Source organism: Sipha flava, unplaced genomic scaffold, assembly GCF_003268045.1.
Source record: "Sipha flava isolate LNK unplaced genomic scaffold, YSA_version1 132_pilon_pilon, whole genome shotgun sequence".
In the NCBI taxonomy this organism is placed as follows: domain Eukaryota; kingdom Metazoa; phylum Arthropoda; class Insecta; order Hemiptera; family Aphididae; genus Sipha; species Sipha flava.
In genome coordinates, this window is record NW_020271758.1 from 969,830 (window position 1) to 990,455 (window position 20,626).

Consider the following 20,626-nt stretch of genomic DNA (forward strand, 5'->3'; position numbering starts at 1 on the left):
CTTTCTCGACGAGCGAAGCCATGTAAATATATAATATATAAGACTTCCAACCTTGTGCAGTCTTAATCCCTTCCACTTTTTTCTTTCTCATGTATAAATGATGTTTATTCATTAATAGGATTTCCATACGCGAAGAAAATGTAATTTATTAAAACGCAATGAAAATGTTTTTATCACTTTGTTGATATTCATTATTTATTTATTTACTCTCGTAAAATTGAAAATCGTCGAGTCTCATGGATTATTCGTGAGTATGGTATAATTTAAAAGCTATCGAATTGTTGAAAAATCGTACGCGTTTTTATTTATCACTTATTCGTTTCTTACAAAATAGCTACGTCGAAATAAATATGCACTGCGTTATTATTACTACTGTTTTTATTACAACTTAACCTAAACGAATGTGACATTATTACTATTGTTTACCGTAAATATTAACATATCATAATACTGGAAATGTTTGAATTCATTTCAGGATTAGTTAAGCTTGGCATCCATTGCGTGACCGGGAGAAACGTGGCGATAAAAATCATCAACCGGGAGAAGCTGAGCGAATCAGTGTTGTTGAAGGTAATTATGTTTTTGATTTTATTAAGCGCACCCGAGGCTGATCACCCATCGTAACGCGCGCGCGAACGATTTAAGTGTGTAAAATATATATATATATATATATATATATATATATATATATATATATATAAGTTCAAATTATTCAGTTGCTACGATTTCGATTACATGCGCACTTGCTTAAAATATTCGAGTGGTTGTACAACGTAGTTGGGTTAAGAACTACGGAATTGTACGTTAAGTTTCTGAAAATGAAATAAAACTGATTCATAACGCAATTATCTCCGTCATGGGTACTATACACGCAATTATGTTTAATTGATCATAGTGATATTTATTAACATGACGATTTACGAACCCCTAATTTGTGTGCTGACGACTTCATACAAACTACTTTACGTCTGATCGTTCCGACATTATTAAAGAGTAATCATAAAAAAGGAGGACCTCATTTCTTCGGTGGATTTTCGAAAATTGAATTAAATCATGCGTCCTTGATAACTGACGGATAGTTTGAGCAAAGCAACGTAAGAAATTGTTATGGCTATAAAGTGTATATTCACATCGATAAATAAAATTAATAAGATACACAATATATTACGTATTAACTATAAGAAATAGTACCAGCGTGGAAAAAGTTTTTTTTATGAAACTAATGAGCTTGCAGTCCCTTATTGATTTAAAATAAGATTCGTTTCAGTTCTTCGTTACGCTTAGGAAATCATAACTTGTTCCCTATTTTCATTATAGTATTCAATAATTATTCTTTAAATTCGATCGAAGAGTTTTCATCGAGACTCGAGTATGGTTGACTGTTTTATATATATATATGTATATGAGTAATTACTTTAGTGATTAATATTGACATTTTTGAAACACGATTTTATAAAAAGAAAAATTATAAACTTTATTTCAGATTATCGAAAAGAGCTTACTTTCTAGTACCTTTATTTGAAAAAAAGTCTTAAAGCTCAGTGTCAGAAAACATTTTTTTTTTTTTTTTGTAATCGATGGCAAAACGATTTATAATATTATTGGAACGACTAATTTCTAGTTGAAATATTGCATTAACAGCGTTGTGCATAATCATTTTAAAATAGCCAACATAATTAAAAAATGCGTCTAGTGATCTTACTTGATTAACATTGCAAGTGCGTACTACATGCGTAAATAATTCAATAAAGCGTTTTAATTGCTCATAAGGTTTTTTCGACTGTAATTATACTGGTCAGAACAAAAAACAAAATTAAAAAACATATTTTTTTTTATGTTTATTACAAATCACCTAAGGAGTAAATAGTTAACAAGACCGAACTTAAGTGAATGGGTAGATTATAATAGTTTTATGTGTATGACACAGTAATCCTTCCAGTGAAGTTGATAGAGCTATATTTTTTCAAGAATAAATAATGTTCATAAAAAAAATACATTTTCAAATGTAAATCTAAAAATTAGAACGCAGATGTGTTTTTATAATAATTCAAAAGCTTGAATGTTTAATGAAAACCTGTGTAAAACTATGCACAGAGCATTATTCTATACAAATTTGTGAAAATAAATCGTGAATTCTTTTTTAAACGTTGGCAATAATTATAATTTGTAGATCACATTTTTATAAACTTAAAAACATTGCTTTATTTTGGCAGTTCGTACGATTAATTAGATATTCCGGATTTTTTCAAATTCATCATTACACATAACTATTCATCATAACCTGAAAATGCATACCAACCGTGGTCGGCTATATTCAGGGCCTACTCGTATGTTCGTCGGGATGTAATTTAGTATCCATGAATCCACTTGACGAGTTTCATTTCTTCGTTATCGTAAATAATACTATGAAAATATGTTCAGAACGGTTTTATTAAGATTCTATTTTTCCAACACCACGAATATTGTTCGTCCATCCCCTGTTGTGATGTAGTTTGCGTTCCAAACGGTTTTTCTCCTCCGCAAGCCCGCTATGTATTTACAATGCATCGATATCAACCGCAGACGACGGCTAGTAATAATAGAAATAATAACAATCATAATATCCTCGAGGCGCTATATGCTCATCAGTATTTGAAACAAAACGTACGCCGTTCCGCGAGTTAGGTCTACCAAATCCCGACACCCTCGCGTGGTATCGAAATGCCGTCAAATTGCCGATCAATACGTAATACTTCGCGATATCCTCACGCCATAACCACGCAGCATTAATGTTGCACAATACTGTTATAAGTTCTGTGAAAATGTATAAATCCCGTAAGTCCTGCTTAATACACGTGTCGTTACCGCGTAATCGACCGCAACAGCGCCGGCCACGACCAGAGTTGGTGTGCATAAACGGTATTATTCCGATCGGGTACGATTGAACCGAACGGAATACCAGTCGACGACGTCGGCACAAATATTATTGTTTCGTCTACGGTATGGCAGTGGAGCTGCCACGTCCATTCCGAGTTGGTCAGATAATCAACCTGATGAGAAAGGAGGGAAGATGATCCCCCCAGGGCCCAGAAATTATAGACTACAAATTATTAAAAATTAAACACAATTTATGATAAGAATTTAATGAACACTGCAGAAAAAATTAAGATATACCTTAAGATATACGCCCCGGGCCCGGGTTTCTCTCTCTGTGGCCTTGTAGATAGTACGCGGAAACACACGCGGGGAACAAGTACGTAAAAACTCAAGTACCGATCGCGTGTTCTGCGCGTTAAACGACGTTAACGTTTCGTGCCCGAATGAAAAACGAAAGAGTGCAACGGGGATACGTATAGGTAGTGTGAAACTCGGATTTCCGTTGCCGAATACGAATGCGTCGATACGCATTAGATATTCTTCGGTGGCATTTCGGAAGTCAAACAAAAGTCGTCTGGCTTCCAGCGACGTGCCGGGGGAACGGTGTCTGGGAAAATAAACCTGCGAGTCAAAACATTAAAAACATAAAGGCAACAATGCCGCGCGGTTGGCAAACAAACTGCGGGAAGAAGCACTCGCAGCATTCCGGAATCCAGTATAATACGAAAACAAATAATAACAAACGAGACGTCGTCACTATTGTATGATAGTCGATCTTCGACTGCATTCGGATCCGTTCCTTTACGACCGGACCACATTACAAGTTCAAGAATTATCGATTCCTAATGCTAACTCCTAATCGACCCAAAGACGACCGTGTACGAACACGGTCGTCTTTGGGTCGCACTAAGTGATTCAGAAAAATCGTTTTGAAAAACATTGTTTTCTCTCCAAACATTATATGCATATACACACGTTCGTTTACATTTGCCATGTTTATTTTACGTGAAAATCGCTATATGAGTATGCGTGAGTGATTTTCTAATAATATCCCTGAGGTAGGGAATGAACGGGTCATAAATTTTAATTACGTAACGAGTCAATTTTTTTTTTTTTTTTACAGTTAGATACTGTTTATTTAACGAGTTAAATAAATAGTATCAAATTATGGTCACTTAATATGTTTCCTAATCAAAATTCTGGAATTTTATTTTTTTTCTAATTGTTTCATTGTTACTAATAAAAAAAAATCGATATTATAAGAGTCGAATACATTATTTCATTGGAAATCAAAATAATGTACAAACATTTCATTGTTGTTAGATTAAAAAAAAGAAATTACCTACTTATTATTAACTGACTAAAGTTAATTTTTTTCTGTATTATTAGGAACTTTAAAATTTTATTAACTTTATTAAAGAAGAGAAATAATTTTTAATTTTATACTCAATTTACGGTTCTTTAGATTAACTTATTAACGAGTTAAATAACATGTTGAATTAACATGCTTAACCTTAAATGTTCTAGAAATTCATGTATAAATAATTTCCTGTTATAATTTATACGAGTACCTATATCCTTTTTTTTTGCGCCGACATTTTTGGATGTTAACACAATTATGGCATTTTATTATAGCTTACATTATATTATAAGAAGTGTCCACAAATTTTTTGGTATAACCGTTTTTCGATACCCTAAAGCGTACATAATGTTTCTACTTTTAGATCGTATTCACTGTACGGAATACTAATAATTATAATCTATGTAGTGACGTATAATACTATTTCACGTATGTGATCATTACGAAGATTAAATTGAAAAAGTGTGCGAGTGCGATAATCGTTCATAGCATATTATACAGACGGAGACGCAGAATTTAAACTAAACATTGTTAATGAATTCTAGAAGAAACAATTAGATTTAGTGTGATTGGTTTTTTTTTAAAACGTTTAGGGACTATATATCGAACATAAAACAAACAATATTCCTTAATTATAAATTAAAGAAAATAAGAAAATAGTGATAATAACTTGATACGATTAGGATTGAACTAGGTTCATATCACTATTTGTGAGTAAAAGAAAAACAAAATAATAATGGACGTATGTAAAAAAAAAAAAACTCGTAGTATAGTATTACATTTTAGGTCAAATTTGGGTTGCTCTATATTATAGTTTTTATTATTTTTCGAAAATTATGACCTCACAAATTTATTATTTTTAATGTGTGTAGACGCATAAATTATAACCAATGCCATGTGTTTTATTGATTGTGTGATTCAAGGAAAAATTACATTATTTTATAATCATTGGAACAAATACTTATTAAATCTATAAAACTAATGCAAAAAAGTAATAAAGAATAAAAAATGAAATAAATCTAAATTATTTTAATAATCCGTAAAAGAATTAAAAACAGAACGGTTAGCGATTATTATTGTTATAGTATTGTTACAATTTTTCAGTAACCATATCCCATTAGATTAATGTAATTTAATATAATTGGGTATAGTAACTGAAAAAATTCTAAATTATTCTCATCAATTATTAAAAATATTAACTTTTTTTTTAATAATTTTTTGTCGATGGCTTACAATCTTTTTTTAGATTTTACGTTAATCTAAAAAAAATGTAGAACTTATACCTAGCTTTTATTCAACCCATTAAATCAAACATAACTAGACAAAACCAAATTAGTAACAATAGGTAAAAATATAATTAAAAATAAATACCGACCTCAACTGTTTCAAATACGTAACGAATTCCGTAGGAATAATATTAAATAGAGACAAAAAAAAATTATAGTTAATAATTAAAAAAATTAATCTTATTCTACGTCGTGTGAATCAAGTGAACGTGTACGTCTACGAGTATTACTTCCGGAAAAAGACAAATCCCGATAGTTTGTCTATTGATCAACTCGTTATAATATAATATTGTGTTCGTCGAGAATAGCTGGTCGATGTTAATACGCGTGTCAAACCCGGCGAAAACCTGCGCTTCGATTATCGTATAAAGTATACGGACTCTGAACGTAATTTCACGGCATGGTGAGTATTATTAATACGCCATGAGCACGCTGCTACGCGTTTGACCGTATTATTTGATACGTATTTTAAAATACACGATCAACTCCGCTCGTGTGGCGTTCTACGTTTTCACACAGGGTTGGTTTCTCAGCGGAACGGTCGTCAGCGGGGGCGCAATACGGGGTTCGTTGAAGCAACTGCTCCATGGCTAAGACGGGGTGGGCGGGTAAACGACAGTAGCGTATAACAGAACATTTTAAAATGCATCGCTTACACGTTTAACGTAAAATATTATCATACATTATTATGTTTGGACCCATTAATTGTAATTACCTATGTGCTTACGAGCACGTTTGAACTCTGGATCCAAAAATTGGGATGGGTGCTCGATACAAGTGACTGCTTCGTTGGAAAATTATCTTCACGCCACCTCTGACGGTCGATTTGGAACAACTGTCGCGGTCAGGTTAACGTGGGAAAAGTCGAAAGGGTCGACGAGATTAAATATTTTTCGTTTTCGGTGGTGCACTCGCGGAAGCCAGAAAGAGATCGAAGCTGGCAAGGGGCGGAGAAAACAATGTAAAATAATACGTGCATACCGCCAAAAGCAAAACGCAAAACTGTTAGTTTTACGTGAGTTATGATATGTTTTGTGCGTTGTTCGCTTGCAGCGAGTTCGGATAATACATTACACACTCAGTCGGCACGGACGATTGAGCGAGCGGTGAAAATATGACAGACGGCTTAAAGTCGGAGCTGATACCTGAACCGTTATACTCGATCGAAATGCAATGCGTTCAAAATATAATTATGATTTGTAATGTGCCAGAAGTAAACACTCGACGTTTTCCGTTCATTCTGCAACGAACCCTCAAGTGAACAATTTTCTTTTGGCCCATTTTAACCCATCCAACTTTTTAAGCCCGCATTATAATTGAGACGATTTTGATTTATTTTTTTTACAGATGTTAAGGTGCAGTTAAAATGTTATACCCTTAATGTATTATAAATGTAATCAATAGTATTTTATGCCGCGTGCGTTTATTATTATAATAAGCTTAGATGTTTTTCTTTCGTGGACCTAAAAATCATTATTTGTATTAATACATGTAATAATAATCATTATAGAAACTAACGTTACGCGAGTGGAGTATTGGTACTGAACCACACAAGTGAACCGGCTACAGCGGTTGTTTGCTCAGTCGACCGTGCATAATATATGTTGTTTACGAGGTGTACATAGTTCGATTTAATTCGCCCGACTAATTGAAAACCACGGCATTAGAATGTTATAAAGGTTAATGTACAAATATGCTTCCCGTATAATGCAATATATCGCAAAGCAATATTATCCCTTAGATAATGTCTATCGATGTTATGATTAAAATAACGCGTATTTCATAACCGCACAAGTAGGTAACGATTGTTGTAAAGTTATGCGCATCACCCGTCAAACTATTTCACTTTCGTCGTGCGTTTCGTATCGGATACGTAATCCGCCACTATGTGCTCATATCAAGCATTTAAAACTGGTAAATTTTATCGTAGATTTCGGTTAACGGGTTAAAGCTGAGTTATATGTTCTCTAGGGTTTTGACTGAAAGGTTAAAACCGGCTTATAGATTTTATTGGGTTGGGTTAACGGATATAATTAAGGTTTGCTACTTAAATATTTACATTAAAAACATTAGATAGATTGACATAAATTAAATGTCAGTAAAACAATAGAAAGTTACTTGTCTATTGATAGTACTTTGGTAAAAATTTTGTTAGGCAGTAGTTCAAAATCCACAGTAAAGGACAATATACAAATTAAATGATAAAAATAATGACAATATTACAAATGAAAACAGTAAAAATTATTAACATTAAATACAAACATTTACCACACATAATTATTTTTTAAAAATAATAAACATTGTTGATTAACGAATATTCAGTCTAGAATGGATTATTCTTATTACCAGTGGTGCAGAAAGACTCGCTAGCGCCCCTGTAAAACTTAGAAAAAAACGCCTTTTTACCGATTAAAAAAATTATGTGAAGAAATTTTTTTTAATCTTTAATTTTACTGATTTTTTTTTTTACAATTTATATTTATAAGTTATTAATGCAGAGTACCTAAGCTTTGAAGTTTGTTTTTCTCGTTTTATTACTAGGGAAATCATTAACTGTTTCTTTGAAGAGAAATAAATATAGTATTAAGAATGTTAATTTAAAAAAAAAAACATGTATTTAATGTATGATAACAGTATATATATTTATATTTAAGTTAAAATGTCTTTATACTTAAAAAAAAAACTAACAGTTGCAATGAAACCTATAAACCAAATGATATTTTTATAATCTTCTCTATTACCCAATAAGTAGTACATCATCGGCGATTACGAATAAAAATTAAAAACACACATTTCAATTTTAAATTTCCATTCTTCGAGAATAAAGTTTAAAGATAAATTAAAATTGTACACCTGGCCTCAACATTATAAAATATTTGACTTACCTATTTATTTATTTCAAATTATTTTTATAATTTTACATGGTAAAACATTTTTAAATTGATTTCGATGAACTTGAACATCGGGTTTGAGTTGAAACTGAGTAGTTTTATTAGTCTCAGGGTTCCAGTTTTGGAAAAAAAAACGGATTCAATAATCTCTGGGTTTCAGTTCTTGGTTTTAAATTTTTCTGGGTTTCAGTCTCTTTCGATTACCTGGCTATGTATAACACGTTCACGGGCAGCACATAGGAGAATAAAGTTTATAGTGTGACCATATGTGGTTGTAAACAAACTTATATGAAAGGACGGACGACATACATAATATTATCACACCGTTATACCGTGGTTCGGGTTAATTTTACTGCCTCCCACTCGACATTAATCTAAACGTGGTTCAATGTTGTAGTACTAATTTACTATCGTTTCGTTTTACAGGTGGAACGAGAGATCGCTATCATGAAACTGATCGACCATCCACACGTTTTGGGTCTGTCCGATGTCTATGAGAACAAACGATACTTGTAAGTTAAATCGGTGGATAACACTATACTTCTCCGACGTTTATCGTATGATGTACTAATATATCACTATCATAAATCGGAATAATCCTTTCCGTATCGTAACACGAATAATATCATGATAACGTTTATCAGAGTATTTGAGAGCAAAATAAATTTAATTTTAGCACCTAGTGTTAATAATTCCTTTTTTTTTTTTCTTAAAACAAGCGCAATCGTCGACGCGACGACAAAATGTGAATATTTAATTCCAATTGAAAATAACGAATCAATTTTAATATTTGTCCAATTAATAAAATATCACCAGTGCAAAGAAAAGAAAAAAAATATGAGTATAATAAATATAAAGAAGTGTCAACGATTTCAATCGTTTTGTTGTTAGATCAGTACTCGGAAGGTATCGTTGTTGAATTTGAAGTCGAAACGACTTGTTCTGAAACGAATATCGAATACTGTACTATGAAATAACGCGTTGAATAAAAATAAACGAAAAGTTTCTATCATGCCACATTGTGTTGTTAGTCGATTTCAACAATGGTTATGGTTGAAAACATAAATTTTCTTGTAATATGAAATACTTGAAAGTAGAATAAATGATACATATTTTGATTAAAACCCATAAAACTTTAATTAAACACTAAAATTAAAATATTCAAACGTAATTCGACTTGATTATGTAACTATTGAATAACGACGATTACTATGATGTTTTTCAGATACCTGATACTGGAACATGTGTCAGGCGGTGAACTATTCGATTATCTAGTCAAAAAAGGAAGGTTGACGCCGAAAGAAGCGAGAAGATTTTTCCGACAGATAATTTCTGCGTTGGACTTTTGTCACAGTCATTTAATATGGTGAGCATCTGTTTTATTTTATTTTTATCGGTCAATAAGGGCGAGGATATTGTTATCAAATTACGTTTCTTGCGTTCAAAAATATACAGTTATTATCGAGCTTTTGACGTAACTGCGTCGAAGTGTGCACTGATTTGTAATTTAATTTTTAAAATATTTTATCGTGACGTATTCTTTATGCGCAACTACCAGTGTCCACGTATTGGCAAGTATTACAGGAGAATACACCATTAAAAAAAAATAAATCTGAAGAGTTTAATGATGTTTGTAGGTCATGTTTTATTACATATTTGCAATGATTTATGACATTAAGAATGTTTATGATATCCAAAGACGCAGTGGATAACCGAGTTAGATGAAATAAATTTCTTTCGAAAAAATTGAGAGTAGGTACTCGTAGAAAATATGATGATAGGATAAAAAATAATAATCATAAACAGTATAATATCGCATTACAGATGGTTGTTTAATTTGACGTGGTACACTAGACCACTCGGTTACGAGTCCGTCATACTCCGTAAGGCATACCTACAGATTGTATACCGTTAATGAGCCTACGTTACTCTTCGTCTTACATCTAGCACGATGTGATACATCGATTTTTAGTCACGTTATTCTATTTCATCACTCTACGCGGTTGCAAGTTCAACATTTCTTTTGACGCCGAAGTTTTGAAAACATGTAGCAGTATGCGATTTCGTTTGATTATGTGGACGAAACAAATAGTTTTAACTGAAATAAAAATATTTTTGTCGTATAACTGTTCGACCAAATGTTTCAAAAATTATGTATTATGCATAACTGTAACTTACAATAAGTGACATGGTCAAAATTTTTGAAAGGGTGTTCGTGGAAAATAGTATTATCTTATTGCTGTCGTTCGTAGTACTTTTACAATACGTGATATTTTATTATTGATTGCAATTTGTTTTGTCGTACCTGTCGAGGGCGTATGAAAATGAAGTACGATAAAATAATATTTCTACGATGAGTACTTTAAAAACGTGCATGATACATGAGCTTGTGAAAAAACCAACCGATAGGCGTAGCGTTTTAATAACGATATTATCATAATAATTATAGTTGTTATCTGATAACATTACTGGACTACGTGCTCATTTAATTTTTATTTATCGATTAGTTATTCATCAATGCTTAAAATGACTTGAAATGATTTTGTTGTTAAAATGTTTTAGCTTTTTCGCATAGAAAGAAAACATTTTATTTAATTATAACGCAAGCATGTCATATTATAATATATTTACCGTATAGTACAAGTACTGATTTTTATAAATACATTTTTATTTACTTAAAAAAAAAAAAAAAAAAAAAAGTGAAAATAGTGATGAAAGAATTTAGAAAAATTGAGATAGAGAGAGAGAGAGATAGAGAGAGAGAGAGAGAGAGAGATAGAGAGAGAGAGAGAGAGAGAGAGAGAGAGAGAACATAAAAATATATTGAACGTTTATAACTACCAAATTTTATCCGAATTACTTGGTCGGACTACATGGTAGCGACGTAACTCAACAGTATTAGAGTTGGAAAAATATTTTGGATAATTAATAATAGATGACGGATAAAGCTTAATGGTTTATAAGATACAACTACAAACTGTTGAAATAATAAGCTTGAATAATAATAAACGTGGTACAAAAACTATAATGATTATAAAATGATAGTGTTAAACGAAAGACACCACAACGTTCTTGATAATCACCAAAAATACAGAAGTAATAATCACGGTAGAAGTAATAAGCTTTTGTGTCAAAAACAAACACCCGTTATTCTTCAACATTTAGTTAAAACATAAAGTTTTAAAATTTTTAAACACTAAATATAAACATACCAGTACAGTACATACACATAGACACGACCTATATGGGAAGGGAATAGCTCCCTTACCTCCCTTGGCTACGCCACTAGTTGCGGAATTTTATGACAAACTGGTGTATACAGAGCCGGCTCAAGGCTGTTTATAGACACCTGCCTAGAGCGGCACTTTAGTAGGGGTGGCATTTTCAAAATTGACTCGTATATTTTTTTATTTCTATCGATCTCCGAAATCAATTCTTGAGTATAAACATATATAAAAAAATAAAAATTGATAGAAATCTACTCCAATACTTATGTGATATTAAGAATTATATTGACTTAACTTGTAACTGCTGCAATATTTGAGATGACTTTCACAAAACTTAAAATATTTGTGATCAAATATTTCTCAAGACCGATTAGTTAATCTTTCTACTGAAAACGAAATTGCTGAAGAATCAGACATGGACAAACTTATACAGAGCTTTGTTTCACTAAAAGTAAGATAAATCAATTTTAAATAAAATTAAGTTTTTTTCTTTTATTTTATCAATATTTTTATAATAATAAATATTTGATCATATGAATTCCTAAAATTCAAATACTTACACCTAATGACTTTATAATAAATTATATAACTTTACAAATTTGACGTTAAAATAAAAAAAAAATGTTTAAAAATATCCCGATAATCCCAACATTACTTGTTATTTCTTAAAAATAAAAAATTTAAATATTTTACATGTAGATATGTCACATAAAAATAGAGGGAGGGACTACTTTAGGATTGGACGTCAATTTTTTTTTTAAAGATTTCAAAATTTTATTTTGTCTACTAGTGCACTACATTTTCTTAAGTCGGCTCTGGATTTACGTAATAATTAGACCGGGAGCGTGCTGGCATCGTAGCCGCGATCATTAAATCCGTATATTTTTCCAAATACGATATGGTATTCCTTTCGACGGGCAGGTCCGACTGAAACTGGTAAAGGCGATTTATGCGAGTCGTGTTCGCATGTCGAATAAGCTAACAGTGGTGGTCCGTGCACTTGAGCTCGGTGAAACCGTGAGTAAGCAATGTGCTACAAATGTTTATAAGATCGATTCGATGTTTATAAACTGTTATTAGATACGCGTTGCTGCGAACAGACCGCCAATAAGTAGGCACGGATTTATGTGAAAACGAATAACTAATGGATTGTGCTGTTCAACGCGGCCTGTTCGTGTAGACGCAGGAGCATCTCAACACAGCATTCCCGCGAGAGTCGGTATGTGCGCTTGTGGTACGGGAAATAGCAGAAAGTTACAGCGGTTAAGGTCGAAAAGCGATTTGCAAAAAAAAAATAAAAAACACGCGTCTAATCGATGTCCGTACACACCATCTTGACAGTGACGCGGAATGAATGCGTATGCGTTTATCTCGTTCGTTTTTATTTGTCTGTCGAGAACACGGACAGGTAGCCCAATGGTCAAGATACAAATTCAACGTGACCCAAGAGAATAATATAACAGAAAAAAGAAAAATGATACGAAAATCGTACGGGAAGAGGAACGGGATTGCAACTAACTGGGAGAATAGTTTCTGCGTTGGTGATCAGCATCGTCCTTGTCTAGGCGGTGAGTCGAGGCGCGGAGGAAGGACTTGCCTAATGTGACGAAAGAGGAGGGTTTGTTAATAACGTACTCGAATCGTCGATAAATGACGTCTCGAGGTCTGATAAACTACAACAGCGGTTCACAATATTAAGATTACTAACGTATATATTGAAAATATTAAATATAAGAAAGTGAATAATATTTGCCGATTGGATTTTCATGTGATCAAACTATACGGTCGTTTTTTTAAAACTGCACCATTAGTGTCATTTTAATTAAATTTTTGGCAAGACTATCCAGTAATTGGTAAAATTGCTCTTAAAAAATTGATGGGCTATTCCGTGTGAACGAGTTCTTTCTGCATTATTTTTTTTTTTAAATAAATTTAGGAATAAACTGAATGTTGAGAGTGATTTAAGGCTAAAACCGTCCAGTTTTAATCCAGATATTGACTTTCCTGTGGGAGACAACCGATGTCAAAAATCACATTAAGTTGTTTAACTCTTGAACAATCAGGTTTAATAAAGTTTTTTTCTTGACAAACAATTATTTTTTTAATTATTTTTGCAATAACTGACGTATTCGTATACATTTATATGATTAAAGTTATATATATGTATAAAACTATTGATGGTCTTCATACATTTTTTTTTTTTTACGAAATTGGCGATCCGTACTACTGAAAAGATTTACTGATTCACCATATCGTGGTCACATGATTAGTGTGTTCGTCTCATCTTTCACTGTGACATCATCATGTGGTAACGTATCACAACCATTGTCGAGTACAATATCGCATCGCGTTCGCTCGTACACGTACCGTGCACACACGATAGGGGTGAATTAAACAATATACGTCAATTTATACGCTCGGAAAACGTTTCCGATAATCGATTAAGGGTGAATTTATTACGGTATACGGGGCGTAAAGACTGTGTTACTTAAAATATAATTCGATCTCACGGAACACATTGTTTGACTAGGATTATTATTAAATGTTTTCTGCCATCGGGTCGCAATAGCAAAGTGTTTACTATTCTAATTAGTATTAGAAATTTTTTTCTGGCAAAACCAATGAAACAAAATTACAATAGTTCTTAAGAGTTCTAATATACGAACAACTGACCAAATGTTTCCGCTCCGTACCGCGTGCTCAGACATAAAAAACACAGTACACATTTCGAACGCGTGAACGATTTGTATTTAGGTTACGGTTCCTTTTTTCGTTTTTTCATTTTTACTATTGACAGCGAAATGCGTGTCTGTAGAGTACGGAGAGCAATTTTCTTATGATCCCGAATGACGCATGCGATAACAGTGCGCGAAATGGGTCGATATGATAAACGAGAATAATATGATATAATACTAATACGCGATTTTCACATTTTAACTCTTTCGACGTTTTCGTTAATACGCAACTTATACTATTTTTTCGATCGAGTACTGTCATCCTCGCCACTACCTAGTTCATCCCTGATTCCGAGTCGATTATAAAGTATTTCTCGATATTTTTAATCGTCGGTACTGATTGCATTACTTTTTCTATAAATATTTAATCGGGTCGAGTGAGATGATCAATACACAGCGAATAAATAGTGGACACATTGGTTTTAGAGCTAATGGGTAGACCGTCTTTGTTAAAATGTGTAGCGCACACGTGAACGCAGTCACCAGGTATCGCTGTAATCGCTTAGGTTCAACTCGATAAAAACACGTTCTCGACAATGATTATTTTCTATTGATGATATCCTGTTTTTAACAAGTAGAATGCTAACAATTATAACGACATCTACTGACTGCATCCGCATAAACTGTCAACAATACGATACCGAATCCGTGTGTTATAAAATCAATGCTTGTATGTACGTGTAAATATTGTATTGTTGTTGTATTCGTGTGTATACGATTGCATTATACCGCGATAATAAAACGAATTGCGGCTTATCAAGAAGGACTAAGATAATACTAATATAATATAATAAATTATTATAAATTTATATATGATGGTATTGTACACTAGGACTCTGCACAGTCCGTTTTTTTTTTTTTTTTTAATGATAGAATGGACCGATACATTTTAACTAAGACCAAGACCGGACCGATGAAATAAAATATGAAATCAGACTGGACAGAGTCCTGATCAAAATTTTTAAAATTAAGACCGAATGACGTAAAATGTTCAAAAAAAAAAAATAAAACCATATAATTATAAAATTGTCCGCATTGTATATTGTATACAGTTAGAAATAATACAGATAACAGATAAGACAATCAACAATAATTTACTCGAATTATCTTTCTGAATCCATATTATGTAGTAAATAAATAATATTTCACCAATAAAACCATAAAGAAACGTGACGAGATATTTTGGTGTCCCAAAACATAATCCTAGTTGAAATAACATTATTTTGTTGGGTGTTATTTTATCACGAATATAAATAAAATTATATGAAATTGTTGTTTAAAGTTAAGACCATTATTATCTTATTGAATTAAAGGCGGACGGACCAGACTGGATTGATTTTTATTTTTGTAGACAAGGGGACCGGATCGGCCCGCATTAAATTGAAAAACACAAAGGCTTATAACTACCGGTCTAGACCAGACCATGTAGAGCTCTATCGTACTCCTGCGTGAATGCACAAATATCTCGTACTCGGGAGCCAAGTTTTCGTCCTCTGAAATCTTATTCGAAAATTAACTCAGAAATAATGCGCTAATTACTAATATCCGCTTGTAGGGGGCTGTGTACCGAACATTAGCTGTTCAACTCGGAGTACCCGCAGCACATTTAATCTATCGATTTAGTGACGGTGACGGCACGGCCAGGATTTTTGAACACATATATAAGAGGAGAGGAGCGCGATAGAAATTATAATAGAATCCATCATTTTTTCGGCACGATAAAATCATTTTTTATTTTAAGTTTAAAAATTTTAAAAATAATATTGCTACACACCGATCGTAATGTTAGTAAGACATGAAAATATCTAATGCCTTATTACGGACAATCCAACAACTTATGTGTAATTTTCTATTTTGAAACATCAATTTTAATTGAATAGTATTTTTATTTTCAATATTTGATACCATCGGTAGTTATTGTTGATGGCACTGGTTAGTCATAGATTCGACAGGTTAACCTGAGTCATTAAACTTTAAAATTGTTTTACCATATTTCATCTGAAAAATAAAAAATGTTATTACTTAGAAAAATTAAATGAAAATAAAACGACAATGATTGTTTCGATTGTATTTTGTAACAAATGGTACAATACATAACAATAAATATTTATTTAGCAAAAACTTGACATTTTTTTAACAATCACTCAACGTAATTAGAGCTTAATATTGTAATGATTTAAAAATATATAATTAAAGATAGATAATCATGTTGTAACAATAAAATGTAAGTGTATAGCAGCTTAAACCTTTTAGACTTATAAAAAAGTCACATACCAAACCAGTAGATCCTCTTAGCTCTTCCAAACTTTCCTTGGTAGAAATGTATTGCCTAGCTTGCTATTCTAGCTCAGTTGGTAGAACACGAAGAGCTTAATACAGTGGTCGCTACTTATTAACTTTTATTTACTTTAGAACAAAAACATTTTAGTGAACTAATGGATAAGCGTAGGATTTAAAAAAAAAAAATATTATTAAAATTGAAATACATTTAAAATATTTATTGAAATTTCAGCTTAGATATTTAAATGCATTTTAATATAAATATAAAATAAGTATAAATATGTATCTTGGCCGGGGATTTGAGCTACGTTAGATCGAAACACGTTGAACACCGCTTTGTCGTGTACGTACTTTAAGTTAAATAATAATGCATCTCTTAAAATACGTGTGAACACAAACACTCGCAGATAATCCAATAAAACATAAAATATTGCGTTTATTGCACTTGATTTTCATTTTCAAGAGTTTGTCGTTATTAACCTTTTTTCTGCTTCCCATTACAAATGCATTTTACGTATAGTAATTATACATAATTACATATATAACAATTATTGTTCTGTTTTGATTTGCGTCCCTACAGTGATCACAATTTTAAACTAAATTTCTCGTGTACTTGATGATCTTCATATATATGTATGAATATTTAGTACGAGCCCTGTCTGCGATTTAAACGCAAGTTATGTTTTTAAAAGTGTCTTTCGAGTAATCCCGTTACACAGAACAAATGTATAACAAGCGCAATTGAAAACGACATTGTGTCCGGTTTCGAAAACATTTCAGCGTTCGCCGCGTGTTTACAGAACATTTAAATGTATTCATTACCACGAGCCGGTCGTTTCCGTTGTCATTATCTATGATTAAGACCGTTGGATGTTAAAAAAAAAGTTTTTAAACGTCGATAAGCGTGCTCGAAGCTTATAGCCAACGTCTTACGCTAAACCCTACGATTATCGAGTATTACTACTAATCAATAAGTATTTTGTTCCAAATCTTAAGCGCGTGTTTTTTTTTTTTTTAAAAAAAAAGGAGTAAGCCTTGCCTTTTCATTAGCTGATTATGCAATAGCAATTACGAATAACGAAGTACATCGAATGGAAATCGAGCAGGACCGAAGAAACATTTCGTTTTGTACCCGAGTACCCCCGGTAAGCCGAGGCACGACATTTACAACAAAACCTGTGGATAGAATTAAACGAAATGGTTATCTAAGGTAAAAAACCTTTAATGTTTAAAGCCACTATGTGAAAGGTTTTTCCATCTCATAATATCAGTATAGTATTTTCACGGCACGTACACAAGCCGGAGGAAACTTGAAAAAGAAGTAATGGAAAATCTTAATAAAAACTCACGGCAAATCGATCGCATGAACTAATATTTTTATAAAAATATTTTCTGTATTTGTCATTCGTGAATTGCATTTGGCCCGTATATAAGTGCATTTATTTTGAATAGACATTTTATAGGTATTCTCTCACATTCGTTGATTGATAAAAAAAAATAAATAAAAAAATATAAATTTTTATGTATGAATAAATTATTGTGTAATATCACCTTATAAATATGTAGAGCATTACAGAACTTAATGTTTTTTATATTTTATTATATATTATATTTTATATTTATATGCTTTTATATGCATACATACAGCAGTTGATTAATTCCTTGCTGTGGGCTGAAAAATATAAGATGTGTGCGTAGGTTTCGACGACAGAATGTTTGCAAATCTATGTACCAAAAAAATATTCCGTTAAAATAATCTCCCAACAGTTTAAAACTCTAAATTGTCTATGTGTAACGATAGAACTCAATAATTAAACATACGTAGAACAATAAGTTTTACTCCACTTAAAAATAATATCGTTTTGAGACATTTAACAGCATTTGTTAGACTGAAAAATCAAAAATAGTTATTCCAGATGAAGTATCGGAATTCGGGGAAAACCAAAACAGTCATGAAAAACTCTCGGGAGATATGAACAGAGCTGATTAAATGCTTCAATATATTCCTGGCAAGCAAAATGGCAAATAAATCTTCTCGTCTACCTCGGTCGTGCCGGGCGGCGTGTGTACTGTCCTAATGCAATAGCGACGCGGAAATCTGAAAAATAAACACGACAGTGAAAACCCGCGGATTAGAACGCGGCGACGGGTGAGTTTGGAAAATAATGATTGCTCGTGGTCGGATAAATCGAAAAATCCATAGCCGGTCCGTGACTAAGCGAAACTGTACTGGTACACGCGAAAGACGCGCGATTTGATTGCCATTAAACCACGGGAAGATGCCCGGAGGCCGATCATAATTAAGACATTGACGGAGGCAGCGTTTCAATTATAGCACTCAGATGTTTTTCGGCAAAACATTTTATCTTCCTCAGGACTTTATTTTATATATATATAAATATTTACACGCGAAATCGGTTCCGAAAACGGATCCGCCGCCGTGCTCCGGTAAGAGGGTAAAAATAACAGTTGCGCTCGAAGAATCGCATTCGTTAAAAGAGAGCGAGCAAACGACCGTAAATAATAATTACATGTTTACGATTGTTTTACCGATCCGGCCACCGATTTCTAAACCTCATCTCTGCCGAAGTTATTATCGTAGTGCGCACATTGAAAAAAAAAAAATGTAAAAACACAATTAAAAATAACAAAACATCAATCGCATGCACCTACCGCAAGATCGGAAGCACGCTAAAATATTGTACACACACGCTAATTGACTGCGACAATCTACCTACAAGGGTAAAATATTCATTTAATTTGATATGGGACTGACGTTTTGCGTCCAGATAACTAATCAATATAGGTAGTTAAATATATATTTTTATGCCGAAGCATAATACGTTCTTCTCGCTCGTATATTATTCAATCGGTCGGTTAAATAACACATCGCTTTGGACATTTAATTATAAAATCAACGGATCAGAACAAATAAAATACGAGTAGAAGAACGAACGAAATATTAATTACTAGAAACATTATGGAAGCGATCGAAATATTTTTAACTAAACGAATTCAACCATAAGGTTACTAATAAAGTGATTTTAAACTAACTGTGTGAGATTCATCAACTCAAATGCCGGATACCCTATTGTGGAGATAATGACTAATGATAATTACAATGGAAATTATTAAATAGAAACAGACAGTAATTACAGATAGATACTACCTAGAAGCTTATAACATAACACTTGAATCCAAATCGATATAAGCTCTTTCATGGACCCAGATCACACGATTAGTCTAAAGCGGGGATGGGAAACTGGCGGCCCTCTTACTTTTTTTCATCTGGCACGTACTACGTTTTCATACAACATTGATCGTTAAATGTAGATACTTTTTATATTCTTATATAGCTTTGATCTGCAGTTACCCATGAGCATATTAATATATTCTATAGAATTTAAAAATATTTCTTTTGAAATAATTAATATCCTATAAATGGTTTTAGATCATCAAAATATATTTTATCAATAATATTAATACTACTATTACTACTACTACTACTACTACTATTATTATTCCTTTATTCCTATTGAATTTTGCAAATATATATTTTTCAACATTATTAAGTTTATACAGTTTAATATTGAACAATTCAAATCATTTATTCTTCATTGATTTTTTCACTATTAGATTTTTTTTTAGTTTGTTTATCATCAATATACGTTTTAATATTTTTAATATTATTTATAATTGTTCCTACAGAATAAATAAAGAACATTAAGTTATAGTTTTAAAACTTATACTAAAATATATGCAATACATTTATCCTAGAAATGCTGCATCGGTAATAATATAAATACATATCGGCATATCGAACATAGCTAGGTATAGTAATAGGTATTTATTTTGTTATATTGGTTCAGCCGTAAAATCAAATTATATAAAATAAATATGCTCATTGTCAATTTTAATAACCATTTTTGTTAGTTTTGGCCTGCCAAATTTTAAAATTCTATAAATTGGCCCTCAAATTACTTTGAGTTGT

The 20,626-nt window shown here is 32.2% G+C and overlaps 1 protein-coding gene across 1 annotated transcript in view; it reads left to right on the forward strand.

Annotated features, from left to right (window-relative positions):
• Positions 1-478: 478 nt before the first annotated feature.
• The window catches only part of LOC112679214 (serine/threonine-protein kinase BRSK2), a 57,630-nt gene continuing 37,482 nt past the window's right edge, over positions 479-20,626 (forward strand). Inside the window, exons 1-3 of the mRNA XM_025548928.1 lie at positions 479-570; positions 8,820-8,905; positions 9,619-9,759. Of these exons, the coding sequence (XP_025404713.1) occupies positions 8,841-8,905; positions 9,619-9,759 (206 nt within the window). The 5' untranslated portion in view covers positions 479-570; positions 8,820-8,840. The remainder of the gene's footprint in view (positions 571-8,819; positions 8,906-9,618; positions 9,760-20,626) is intronic.